General features: G+C 28.7%; 1 protein-coding gene across 2 annotated transcripts in view; it reads right to left on the minus strand.

The window, feature by feature from the left end:
* Window positions 1-14,987, minus strand: part of LOC107454745 (uncharacterized) — a 29,865-nt gene continuing 14,878 nt past the window's right edge. For both annotated transcript variants that reach the window (XM_087167613.1, XM_087167614.1), the window contains exons 6-10: window positions 12,758-12,881; window positions 11,179-11,349; window positions 6,939-6,954; window positions 5,634-5,834; window positions 1-330 (exon numbers count right to left, since the gene is read on the minus strand). In XM_087167613.1, coding sequence (XP_087023739.1) covers window positions 17-330; window positions 5,634-5,834; window positions 6,939-6,954; window positions 11,179-11,349; window positions 12,758-12,881 — 826 coding nt within the window. In that variant the 3' untranslated portion in view covers window positions 1-16. The remainder of the gene's footprint in view (window positions 331-5,633; window positions 5,835-6,938; window positions 6,955-11,178; window positions 11,350-12,757; window positions 12,882-14,987) is intronic.

The raw sequence follows: 14,987 nt of genomic DNA on the forward strand, positions 1-14,987 counted from the left end.
TTCATTAGAAATGTTTTTATTTGGCACATACTACACAAGTAAATAAAAGTTGTTTTTCATCTTCGTCTTCTGCAATTATAGCCCAATCTGGCGATAAATAATTCTTGTTATTTGTTTTCTCATTATTTTCTGTATTTCTGTCCAAGCATATGAATTTAGTGGAGATGCTGTTATGGGCTCCGCTCATAAGAATGCCATCATACACCTTATCCCATTCCAGAGGACAATCTGTTTTTCCAACAAATGTTTCAACTGTGCCCCGGGCACCAAAGCGACACTCTGAGCAGGTTAATAGATAATTATCACTGTTTGGAAATTGGTACGAAGTATCTGTTGTAAAAAAAAATAAAAAATAAAAAAATAAAAACGTAAAAAACTCATTCCTTTTACATGAATCAAATTTGAATAAATGCATGGTTTAGATCAAAATACAATTAAAAAGTTGTATAAGTGTCAATAATCTAAAAAATTCTGGATATGGAGATGAAATTATTTATTTATTGAAGCATTTACACGAAGCTAAGCTGTAAATTTATATATATATATATATATATATATATATATATATATATATATATATATATATATATATATATATATATATATATATATATATATATATATATATATATATATATATATATATATAGGTTTCAATACCATAGTGTAACAACTGCGAACATTGCGTCATCCACCATCTTGCAATATTTAAAGGAAGTTGCATCATCCTCTTGACATTGAGAGGCGCCAGCTAGACCAGAAGGGGAAGTCCCGAAGGGAAACTCCCGAATTTATAATTAACTCTTACTTTATACCATAGAACAATCTAATTCTTAGTCACATGCATTCCGGAGACCACTGCGCGAAGGCAGCTCTCACCATTCATGTCAATACTGTTAACTGCTATATCCATCTACCTTTTTATTTCTATTAAATTGTTATGTTTATTCAATTATCGTCATCATTTACTCCTATGCTGCACTATCTCCCACATATATATATATATATATATATATATATATATATATATATATATATATATATATATATATATATATAGTCGGACCTCTATTTAAAGAAGTCGCTAAATCCCGATAATAAGTTAGTTATATGGAAAACTAGTTAAATAGAAAAATCACTTTTTTAAATACTTGAAAAACGCAAAATAGGTTTTAAATTCATAAACATTAGGCATAATTAAAGTAGAAATTGATGCACCTTTATATTGTAAAGTAGTATCTACTATTTATTTTATAAATCTTAACGGTAAAAGAAATTTGAATGGAAAGGAAGAATGGAGCAAAACATTATCCAGTGTTACACTATTACGCTACATACATTTTCAACTAAAAAAAAGAGCAAACTTTATGCATAAAATTATAGCTGCATTTCTTACAAAAGTAATTTTGAACATTACCACATGCGTTCTTACGTTTAATTGCTACTGATAAAATCTGTTAATTTTGACTGAGTTTTTCGTTTGAAATGCAAACAAAAAGGGAAAGGGATTTTACTACTTTCTCTAAAATAACTTTTAGAGAAAGCAGTAAATTATTACATAAGGCAGTGGCTTCGAAAATTAATTCATGGTCACTTCCCCATAAAAGGCCGTAACAAGTTTGAAACGTCCTGCAATATTTTAAAAATCAGGAAAAGTGGATCTCAATGAAAAGTTCGTTAAATAGAAAATTCACTTCGCTAATTGGAAGTTATTTTACGAAGAAATTTCAAAAACGTTCTTGGTTCCTCGAAGAAACTCGCAAAGTGGAAGTTCGTTAAAAAGATCTCCGACTGTATATACATAACGGAAAATTATAAAATTAAATAAAAACGAAATTTTTTTTATTAGGAAAACGTGAAGGTTTTTTTCCAGACGCATTCCTTTGCAATGGGGAATGTGATATTTCCAAATAAGGAATAATGATCCTAATATAAAAATTACTCTTTATAATGCATCTATCGCTAAAAATAAAAAATAAAATTGCAAATGAAAATGAGTTTGAGATAAAAGAAAGCAGAAAACAAGCTTACCAACGTAGAGTAAAAATAAAAATGTCTTACAATATAGATATACTAATCTAACAGCTAACAATATTCGTTAAGAAGAGAACAATTAAAAAAAAAAAAACAGCGCTAATATCTTAAATCGCACAAAATAATTTTAAAAATATATTTGGTAGGAAAAACCTGAAGCAAATTGTATTTCAGTGTTGCCATCTATAAAAAAACACTTCAATAAATAATTATTTGGAAAATTTAAGTAATAAAACCTTTAATAAGAAAAAAAATTAATGAATAAACAAAACTAAAAAATTTAAATTTAACTAAAAAAAATCAAAATTGAATCACAACAACTTTCAAATAGGTAGTTCTATTATTACTTATTCATGCTACTTAAACTATGTTATCAACATTAACAATAGAATGTTTTATTATATATTAGCAATTCTGAGCCGAATCACAGCAAATTTGGTGTAATTGACTAAAAGGGTAAAAGAAAAATGGACCACCCTGAATAACTTTTTATATAGCGATCGGATCTTCACGTTTTAGGACTCAATCCGGTTAGTTTGAGAAAATGACTTCTAATATAATAATTAATTAGCGCAGACGATATTTTAAGTTACGAAATCAGGCTCCGAAGCGTACTTTCTCTGAGTAAACATACCCTTTTTTCAACGGATTCGCAATTCTGGAAATATGGTCCCAAAGTTTGGTAAGGAGAGTGATCCAGAGTTTGGACCACTTTATGTTAACAAATATTAATTTTACTTTCTGTGTGTTTCGCCAAATCTCAAGATTTTTTATGCGAATGCGTCTGATTTCGTAACTTTAAATATCGTCTGCACTAATTAATTAGCATATTTGAAGTCGTCCTCTCAAACCATTAAGATTAAGTCCTAAAACGTGAAGATCCGATCATTATATAAAAAGTTATTCATTCTGGTCTTTTTTTTTTGGCGCACTGTACATATATTTGGATAAACTTCGGTCAACAATGTTAACTTTAAAATCTTCTTGACTTTAAGCTTGTATGCAACGGTCCAAAGAAGGAATTCTTCATGGAATTAACATTACGCTTTGTTGCACTTTAAGCTATAGAAGATTTTCTTCTTTTCCGATTATTTATAAGTTACTTTTCAGAACTAACGTGGAGATCGATTTAATAAGAAATTAGTTCAATTCGAACTTTAGAGCAAGTATTTATTAAATATTTATCTTTGGTCTCTTATGTTAAGTTCGCACAAATAAAGCCAACACGGACTGTGCCGTTTGAGTCTGTCGTTATCAACTACGCATTTGAAAGGTTTATGAAAACATGAGTTTCTTTTATTGATGGTTGAGTTCTTCTAAAACGTGTTTCTATAAACTGAAATTATCACTTATTAAAATATTATTTAGTCAATGTAAATTGAAAACATAAAATTGAAGTTATGCAATCAATGCCAGTGCAAAATTTATCAAGAAAATTATGTACTTCACTAATTGAATAAACGATATTGATTTACTTAATTGAATGATATTTGTGAATGATATTTTTGAAACAAAAATTGTGGATTGAAAAAAAAATAAAGGAAGAAAAAAACGGATTTTCCTTATAACTTTAGAACGGAAAATTTTAATTCGGGAATGTTCCAAGGTAATGTTTCAAAGAATTGTCCTAAAATTGTCTATAACAGTTAATTGCTTATCACTGACTTTGGAAATCCCTATTTTGACACTGAAAAGCATTTTTTCTAAGGAAATACATTTTCTTAAAATAAAACAATGTACGGTAACCGTAACGGAATAAACTAGACAAAGCTCTGAAAAGTAGACTTCTATAATTTAATCATTTTAATGGTTGTGGCGAAATTTAATGATATCTTCAGCAAAGAAATCTTAAATTAAAGCAGCTCATTGGCAGCGTTTTCTTTATTGGATGGTATACTATCATGTACATGTATTACAACTATTAATGTTATTTTAATTTTTGTGCCGTTCATATACTTGACTATATGATAGCCATGTTATTATTTTATCTCTTTGAGTCATGTCAGGTCCGATTAATCAGTGAAAGTAAACCGGTTCTGAGTAACCAGAATAGTCAAAGTTGAGCCTGTCCACTACTTATCTTTAAAAAGATGCAATACATATTATTTCCAGTATTATATCTTCACTCATGACGAGCAGGAGCACAAATATCCTGTCGCAGTGTCAAAAATAAATAAGTGGTAGCTATGATTTTTCAAGATTGCTGAAAAATTCTTGAATTCAACTTTCATTTGTGATATACGAAATTATTACCGAGTTAAATTTTGCACCCCTATATTTTCTTCAAATTAACTATTTATTGATAGCTTAAAACATCTAGATATATCTCACTTTTGCTACCACTTTAAAATTTTTTCCAGATCTTGGGAAACTTGTGTGAAACTCTTTTCAACTACAAAAACTCTGATGATCACATTAACAACAAAGACTCTCAACTCCCAGTTCTAGTTGCCTACTTCAAATATCAACAAAAATATCCAACCCCACTCTTCCCTTATTGACTATTATCTTCGATGGAGAAGTAGATAGCCCTTTGGGCTAGGAACTTCGTAAAATTAGATTATATCAGTATTTTCAACTACAAAAATGACTTTCTATTAGACCGTATTGCTAAACTCAATAGCAAATGAACGGATGGAAGAGTGAGAAGTCAGCTCTTGTTACTTCGTATAACTACATATCTGACAAAGAAGTAGGCGTTACTTTTTATACCGAATCTGATTAGAGACAATAAAAGAAACGCCCACTTTTAAATTTAAAATCGTTATCGACCAGCGGATGAAGGAGAAAAAAATTATCATTCTCCTGATATTTCAAAAATGTAAACCTTATTAATCGTAAGATCAGGGGCGGATCCAGAAATTTTTCCGGGGGGGGGGGGTCATAGACTCAAATTCCCCCTTATGCCCAGTTAAATATTTTTTTAAATATTTTATTTTTTTTGTAAACTATTAAAAAATTAATATTTTAAGTTTATTTTATCAATTTTTTTTTGGGGGGGGGGGGGCGGTGGTCATGACCCCTATGACCCCCCACTGGATCTGCCACTGCGTAAGGTGACAGTATAAGGCGTAAAATGTGGATGGTATAAAAGGGTCAGCGTCAGAAGAGCTCTAAATTATTTGTGGCTTTCGTCAAGAATTTTGATAAGCAAGATTGTAATTTTAATGAATTTCGGAGAAATAGCAATAATGTGAAACTGTGGGAGTGCTAGTAATCTTTTTGTTGCTTAATGAGTAAATCTAATAGCCTGCCCATGAAAGCTTTTTGATACAATAAGGTTTGATGACTCTGACAATTTTAGGTTGTTTGTATTTCTATAGAATTCATGGTTAAATGAAATTCTTCATCTACCATTTCATTTTCTCTAATTAGGCAAAATTTTCTCTCATTGGGTTTTTTCTCTCAAAGATTAAATGTCTGTCTTCATCTGTTTTTGTTAAGGGTCAGCTTTCATTACCATATTTTTTTAAAATTATTTGTTATTGTTGTCCAGAAAAAAAGTTAAGAATTTCATAATGATTATAAAATAAATAAAATTTGTAATGAATGTTTTGTAGAATCTTAAAAATATATTTTAAACTAAATGTAATAATTACCTTGAAGAACAGCAATATTTTTTTGGTCTTTTGCCTCTACTTTTACATACTCATTTTGTGGTAAACAGAGAAAATTTGCACCACCTCCTTGACCTTCAGGACCGACAATTGTGCCGTTGGACATTGTTTCAGTTGCCTCCGAGCAATTACTTTTACCCCAATGAATGTAAGTAGCTCCATTCCCCCGACTCAAGCTCCACTCTACGAGTAGAAAAAAAAAAAGTTTTAATCGAATAAAAGTAACAAAAGACTAAAAAAAGATCAAAAATATTATTAAAATAATATAATGAATCAAGACAATATCATTTTCTAATTGGCTTGTAAGGAATATTTTAAAATAATTAAAAAACTCCAGCCAAAAATCTATTGACTTCTGGCTTGGAACAGCCAGTCTTTTTATCTTGTTAAGGGCAAATAAAAATAAAAATAAGTAAATATAAATAAATAAATAAATAAATAAATAAATAAATAAATAAATAAATAAATAAATAAATAAATAAATAAATAAATAAATAAATAAATAAATGAAGCTAAAATAATTTAAAAGTAGAGGAAATGATTAGAAGTCGGAATAGAAAAAATAAATTGGCACGTGTATGAATATTTTGAGTACGTTAAAATATATAAGTTTTGAAAATTATTTTTTATCTTAAATATTTAATCTTAAATATTACAATAAATAAATAAATAAATGAATAAAGCTAAATTAATTTAAAAGTAGAAGAAATGATTAGAAGTCGGAATAGAAAATATAAATTGGTACGTGTATGAATGTTTTGAGTACGTTAAAATATATAAGTTTTGAAAATTATTTTTTTATCTTAAATAATTAATCTTAACTACTACAGTAAATAAATAAATAAAGCTAAATTAATTTAAACGAAGAAATGATCGGAAGTTGGAATAGAAAAAATAAATTAGTACGTGAATGAATATTTTGAGTACGTTAAAATATATGCGTTTTGAAAATTATTTTTTTTATCTTAAATAATTAATCTTAAATATTACAAAAACGTCTGTTCCTATCCCGTTTAATTTCTTTATTATTTTTTAGCTTATTTCCGTGTTTCAATAAGGATGATTTAGTCTTTCTAATAGTATGAATATTGAATTGGTTGTAAGTCAAAATAGAAAAAAAAAATAATTGGTATGATTACATCGAATACCTTAAATACGTGAGTTTTAAAAATTATTTTTCATATATATTTATTCATCTTAAATATCATGATAATGTGCCCTCTCTATCCCGTTTAATTTCTTATGTAAACATTTAACAGAAGATCAATTTACAGTTGTGTTACTTACCTCCTTGATCTTGAGCCTAAAAAAAATATATATATTTTAGTTAAAGAAACAAGTGTAAATTTTATAAAATTACGAGAGTTTATATTTGAGATGATTATTTAATTTCATTAAAAACAACACTTTGAAATCACAAATAGTAAAAATTTAGTAAAATCCTAAGCGTGTTTCAATATCACAATGTAGTGTTTTCATCATAGAAAAAAATGGGTGAGAATTTCTCACCCTTTCTCAAAAACAGGGTGAGATTTCAACAAGTTAAGTGAGATTTCTGAAAACTAAAAAAACACAAAAACTCTTGAAAAAAAATCATTTCTTTAATTATAATACATTTTTAACATCTTCTATTTTTTAAAGCATTGAATATTTATGGTGCATCATCATAGAAGAGTTTGCCTTTACAAGGTATTTGTCCATCTTGCATTAGCACATAAAAAATTTGAACGTCTTACATGAAGAAACCTTACCTACGGCAAACACGTGGTTACGAAGAAATGTGTTCCGAAAGGGGTTCCGTGGTTGTGTTCTGTTGTTCGAAAATGTTCTGAACAATACTGGTAAATAGGGAAGCTCGATAACGGGCAGATGTTGAAAATAATGAAAGATCTAGGGAGAAAAGTGAAACGGATTTTATTCAAAATGGCGTAATTCGAAGCTTGTTCCAAAATGCGAGAAATTTGCGAATTTTGAAATTGATTTATAGAATGCGCGAATTTCTCACGGTAATAATTTTTTAATGCGAGAAAAGAAAAAAATATGCGAGATTCTCGCGTTCTCGCGCTGTAGTGAAAACACTGAATGATATAAATTCATCAGTAGTACAGGTTATTGTTGTTGCTTGGAGACCAGATCTCACAATTAAATCAAAAACTCCATCCTCCTCATTCAACAGCAGCCCCACAGAGGCACCAATGCAATTTAAGATATGAGAGGGCGATGGCACAACAGTATAAGTCTTATCGTTTCCGGTAAAGATTAGACTCTTAACCCCTTCCTTCTCGCTCCCGGGAAAATGACGGGGTGAGGTTTCGCCCTCTATTTTTCGCTCCCGTGATATTGACGGGCTGGAGTGTTCAGCAGTAACGCGCCAATAAGAATAAAACTATTTCATTTCTTATGCCCCGAAAACATTTTATTTCTCATTTTACACACCAGATGGTTGTACCAGGATATTTTTAAGGTAATTGTAGATAGTTTATTTTAAACTAGATGTCAGCACTAATCAAATACGTAATACAAATACAAAAGCCAAAAAAATAGGCACTTTTACGATCGTTTTCTTGAAAATTAACCAATCGTTAAGGGGTTAATGTGACCAGCCCTAAGTCTAGATAGAGTGGTCTGAGCAAGTCTTGGACAGGAGCACTGCAATGACAGTCCAAGGGACTCACATATCAGGCATGTTCGGGTGGGGTTCTCCAAGTGGCGTTTACATTAGCCAAAAACAGGGAGTGGACCTCAGAAGTTCGCAGTTTAACTATTATTATTTATTGTAGCTTATTCCAGTGATTTGTTGATAGCGGTATCAAGGATAAGGATATGCGTTGGAAGCTCCGTTTACTATTATTCATTCAATCACACAACTGGAACAATTTATTTCAAGCAAAATCTTTTAATAATTTTAAGCAAATAAGGATGTAAAAATAAACTTTATTGAAGTATGCTTAAAGTATACCCTAAAATATATCAGGAACAAATTCTGAAATCGATAAATAACAAAATGCTTTTTCAAACAATTTCGCGTGAGATGGAAACGTTAACTTGTTTGAAATAACTAACTGTCATTGCATTTATCTTTGACAACTAACCTATTTTTTTGAGCACAAATTTCTGTTGCATCGTCCTGTTTTTTTAATAACTTATACAGCACTCAAAAAGTATCGATAACTTTTGATCTAATGTTTGGATTATAATATACTAGGACTAATTTCTTCAAAAGTCTAACCTTAAATATTCAAATTAATAAGGGCAGTCGACACATTAAATTATTAAATCAGTTACAAAATGTACTTTAACTGAATAAATATATTTCATTTTCGACGAATCCAAATTTTTAACCCTCAAAATATAGAGAGTCACCATACAATCTGGAAAATATGGTCTCAACAGTATAGAACAGGGGTGGCCAAGCTCCTAAGTAGTTGAGCCGCTTTTCAAAATTTGAAATTTTTCCCGAGCTGCAATTAAATACGTATTTAAAAAGGTATGCAAAAAATGTATAAAATTTTGTTTTTGCATAAATTATATTTATTGAAAACATATAAGTAAAAATACAAAATATGTGCATTCAATTTAAAATTAAACACATTTATTTTACTTCTCTTGATAATTCTTTAAAATTTAGAGAATAATTGGTGACAGTTCTTCTCAGTAGTTCTTTAAGATGCTGGTTAGTTAATACTGATCGGTGTTTGGATTTCACGAATTTTAAAGAGGGATAAAATGATTCACATAAGTACGTTGTTCCGAATATTAAAATAATTCGACAAGAAACCTTTTTTAATTCAGAATACTTCGATTCTGCTACAAATTTCCAATATTCAGTAATCGACGTCGACTTATATTTTAACTGCAGAGCTTGATCTTTTTGCATTTCTATTAATTCTTATTCTCCAGATGCTTTTTGTCTAATAATTATATTGGAAATCGAAAATTCACCTTGAATTGAGCAACGTTGCACTTAGTCTTACATATTTGTTCTCAGTAATTTAAGACATTTTAAAACCCATACGGAACTAAAATAATTATTTTTAAATATAATAGCACAAAAATGAAAAGGGAGCTCGGGTACATTTATCGAGAGCTACAATTAATCCTTCAAAGAGTCGCATGTGGCTCGCGAGCCGCAGGTTGGCCACCCCTGATATAGAACGATCTAAAGTTTGAGCCTTTAATAGTTAATTTCAGCGCTTGCACATTTCGTCATATTAAAGAACTTCGAATTTTTGAAATTTTATTTCTCAAGAACTATTTGATTGATTTCCTTCAAATTTTGGATTTCGATACCTAAAATTATGTAGTTTAAACTAATGTAAAAACTTTGCAATTCAAAAAATTTTGAGCATTAGTTAACTGAATATTAAAAAATATACTTACAGAAAAAGAAATCAATTTCGTAACTTCAAATATCATCTGTACTAATTAATTTACATAATTAAGTTGAGGTAGTCGAACCATTAAGATTGTAAATGAAAATACAATTATCCAATCAAACGTTATTTTGGATGTTCGCTTTTTTTGCGCATTGTAGGGGAGAGTGGGGTCAATTGTAACAGGGTACGATTGTAACAGAGCAAAAATCTCGAGTGTCGGGTTCAAGATTTGGTTCCTAGGTGGTACACGAGGTGTATTTAATAAATCTACATGTACACGCCTGCTGGCAACCATTTTTATGTACTTTTGAAAGAGTAACATCACGAAAGATATTTTCACGCTACGTAAGTACTTTTTTTACTATTAGAATATTATATTGTAACAGAGTAATTTTGTTTAAACAAATGAAAATTATTAACCGAATATGTAAGTGGACATTAACATTTAAATTAACATTTCAATAAAAAAAAATTAGTTTTGTCAATTAACTAGCATTGTTTTTAACAAATGAAGCTGAAATGGCGTCTTGGGGACGATTGTAACAATAAGTAAACGGACGATTGTAACAGCTGAAAATAAATAATCTTATGTTTACAAACCATTACTTAACTCTTTAAGAACCACCAATAGTTTCCCATATCACTTATATTATGTTGCATGTGCATTATTTTATTTGTCACCTTTCACAGCATAAATTAAAATTTTTAACCCCTTAAAGTTAAAAGTTTAACCCTTTAGGTCTCTGCTCATAATTATTTTTACTCCTGAAATATCACTACTATTTTGATCAATAAAAAAATATATATGACAACTATGATAATATGTATAATTAACTATGTTTTAGTTGAATTTATGAACTGTTACAATTGATCCCGTAAGTGGGAAAAATTGTAACAAGTGCACGACTGTCAAAAATTGTTAATAACTAATATAATAACATTTAAAATAAGGTATTTATTTTTTTTTCTAGTAGAGGATAGTCTACTTTACTCGTCTGTCAATTAATACTAATAATGTATTGGATTTTCTGTTTGTTAAAAATAGTTAAGTATAAAATGTTACAGTTGATCCCACTCTCCCCTACATTTATTAGAAGCAGTGGTTAATACATAAAATTTTAATCAAAAGTCAAATTTTAATCTTTATTTACCACAGTTTCTCTTAAGAATAAATATTTCTTGTAGTATATTCCAGGAACTGAATTTCCATAGCTGTCCTCTGCTTTCTTAAGCTGTTCACTGCCTTTCGACAAGTCAAGATCTCCTATCACCTCATAAAAGGGGCGTATCTTCTTATTTATATCTGTATAAAACTCTCCAATCTATTAGAACAATAAAACATTAACGTAAAAATAATGAATTTAATGCAATAATCTAGTATAACAATTACGATTTGAAAAAAAAAGTTTTTGAACAAATATTAATTCTGAAAATTTATTAGTACAGTTTTCATTTAAGAAATTTAATACAACATTAAAGAATATCTATTCAAACAATATCGATATCGATTCTAAAGATCTGTTAGAACAATTTTGATTAAAAAAAAAGTCTATTAGAACAATAAAACAAAGCGTATTAAAATATTGTTCGAAACAATATCGTAACAAAAATCTATTAGAACAGTATTAATTTAAAAATCACTACACTTTTCATTTAAGAAATTTAATACAACATTAAAGAATATCTATTCAAACAATATCGATTCTGAAGATCTGTTAGAACAATTTTGATTAAAAGAAAATCTATTAGAACAATAAAACAAAACGTATTAAAATATTGTTCGTAACAAAATCGTATCGAAGCAATATCGTAACAAAAATCTATTAGAACAGCATTAATTTAAAAATCACTGCACTTTTCATTTAAGAAATTTAATACAACATTAAAGAATATCTATTCAAACAATATCGATTCTAAAGATCTGTTAGAACAATTTTGATTAAAAAAAAATCTATTAGAACAATAAAACAAAGCGTATTAAAATATTGTTCGTAACAAAATCGTATCGAAACAATATCGTAACAAAAATCTATTAGAACAGTGCTGATTTAAAAATCTATTACAACAATAAAACATATCTATTAGAATTAAACAGAAATAAATGTTTATTTTACGAAACTGTTCATTAAATTATCTGAGATGAACTAATTTCACATTATTTTTTTTTTGTCTTATAATCTTCATATACTTTACTTTTTAATTTCTTTTTCTCAAATAGTACTTAGATAGAAATGTATAGTTTTTTGTATTTTCCTTAGGAAACGAGATTTTCCTCTCAAAGTTAAAAAGAATAATGAAAGCGCTCGTTAATAGATGGCGCTGCTAATAACTTGAAGAGCCATAAATAACATGTTTCAAATTCCGATGATTTCCAGCAACAATGTGATGTTATTCTAGGACAAAATTAACAGATGCCCATGCGATTGTTCTAGTTGTTTATTACTTTAAATCATTTCCGGTCAGCAGCATTATCTATTTATGAACCTTGTATTGAGATTTTAGGGAACCTGGTTTCATGGCAGAGCAGAGTAAACTATATTTTGCTCTCGTTTCTCTTTAATTCTTTTTTCAAACCGCCAGTCGTTTTCCTACACCCAGTACAAAGTAACATAAATAAATCTTTATTATTTCTAATTATTGTGAATTAAAGTTAGTGACATATTTTCCACTCATCAGGTCTTTAATGATAGATTAGATGTCACTTTAAAAGTTTTTAAATTTTTTTTTAACCTTTTTTTCCTGATCAGAAGTGAGGTGTTGATTTAAGACTTTCATCCAATTACCGATGGCAGCTTTTGTATTTAAGAGATCATCGAATTTTCTTTCAAAATCTTCTAAACTAGCTTCCAATGCCCTAAAACAAAATTAAGAATATTTTTTTTGGACTAAAACCATTGAAATAATTAATTGAAAAAGTGAAAAGCTTGTTACTTAATTCGGGTGAATAATCTAATTTAAAATAATCTAAAAAAGTAATTAACTTAATCTAATTTGAGTGCCTGGAACTTAAATTAAGTCTGTTTTATCCTAACGAAAGGTACATTAAAACTCTACGTATACATTAATATTTTTTTTTGTAACGAACATCAGCTTTTAAAAAATCAGCTTTTAAAGCTTGCTATAAAGTAATGATGTCAAATAATATGATTGCTAAATCGTATTTTTATAAAAAAAAAAATATACATAATTGTAAAAAAATAAGTGGAAAAATCATACATCATTTGACACTATTGAAAAGCATCGTACTTTTCAGATTTGCTTTTATAATATTTAATTCTTTTTTCAGAAATAAAAACAATGTTTTTCAGGGTAGTTACAAGTTCAAAATACAAATGTATTGGAGAAGAAAAACGCAAGTGGCAGTAAAATCTGTATTCTATTGATATTTTTGTTGTATGCACTAATGCAGTATACTTTTCTATTAAAATAAAATTATATACATACTTACTAATGTACTTTTCTGTTTAAATAAAATTAGCACTATATAACTTTTTTCATTGAAATTTAGCACGCTAAGATCATTATCTTCATGGGAAAAATTATTGGCGTTGAGCACGTTACATTTTTTGGACATTTCCTATATTTCACATGTAGGAAAATGATATTTTATCGCAGAAATATTGTATAAAAGCATAAGAAAATGCTTAACTACTTGTAAAATAATACGAAGATGTAAAAATAAGTTTATAGTATTAACTCTAATTTATTTATATATTTTTGTAGAAATAATAGTGCGGTTTCATAAGCTATTTTTTGGGAAATGAATCAAAACGCTAAATTGCTTTGTCCTTCGTAAGGTTACATAACTAATCTATTGCTGCTATTTGTTAAAGATATTATCAAGTAATTGTATATCGGTCAGAGGTTTGTTTTTACTTGTAGCTCTTTTCTTACTTGCGTAATTCGAAATTTTCTTTTCATAAAGTAATGTTACATCAGAAAAACATATTTAAATTTGAGAAAAAAAGGGTAAAAATTATTTATATCTATCATCTACAGTGTACATCATCAAAACATAAGGCATTATCGAAAAAATCACTCTAGAAAATATTCTAGACTACACAAAATTGAAGATATATTCAAGTGATGATTATTTAATAATGATCCGTTTATTTCTCAACAGGGTATTACTTCTAAAAAAATGTAAAAAACACTCAATCCCACTATAAAAAAAATTTTAGTTGCAAAAAATAATTCGAATAATTGGAATATATGACATATTTTTTGTATGCATTTTGTGTAAAAAAGTGCAATAATCACGTAAAAAATTTCCAATTTCACTACTAGAATTTTCTTTCTAAAATTACGGTAAAATAACCGGCAGCAGTCTACCCATCCAATAAACCATAAGGTTTATGGTGAAGACCATTTTTATATTTACGGTTTTGAAACAGTTTACATCTAGAATGGTCAAAAAACCATAAAAAAGGAATTTAACTGGGCATAGTTTAGCTGCTTTATGGTGCTGCCATCTATGCGTGAATTATCTATGCGTATTCTAATAGTCCAGTGCAGGACACTGGAAACTCTTCATGTGCTGACGGGAAAAGAGGAAATATTGTGGTGACAACTCTGGGACTCGAACCCTGTTCTGTCAGTCATGAGATTGACAGATTAGCTTTCTTTGTTACAATATGTACCCAGCTGCAAGGAACTAAGTTCAACGAGTTCACTATATTTATTCATTCAGATTGCCAGAGTATTAAAAGGTTTAATGCAATAAGCCAATTTAAATTTTTGGAAATTTCACTAGTCTAATTACACAAGTTGAGTGTAATAAACCTGATAATTATCAGGCCGAAGAGAGAACAGAGGATTCTAATTAGCCTAGCGAGTTTCTAACTGCTGAGACAATTTGTAAGAAACCAGTTTTTATAATAAACCTAGGACTTACAATAGGCGTAGGATACATACTTCAAGCGTCAGAATTTTAATTTTAAAATATATTTTATTTAATAAT

Source organism: Parasteatoda tepidariorum, chromosome 7 (genome assembly GCF_982258835.1).
Source record: "Parasteatoda tepidariorum strain Cologne lab strain chromosome 7, Ptep-v5.0, whole genome shotgun sequence".
NCBI lineage: Eukaryota > Metazoa > Arthropoda > Arachnida > Araneae > Theridiidae > Parasteatoda > Parasteatoda tepidariorum.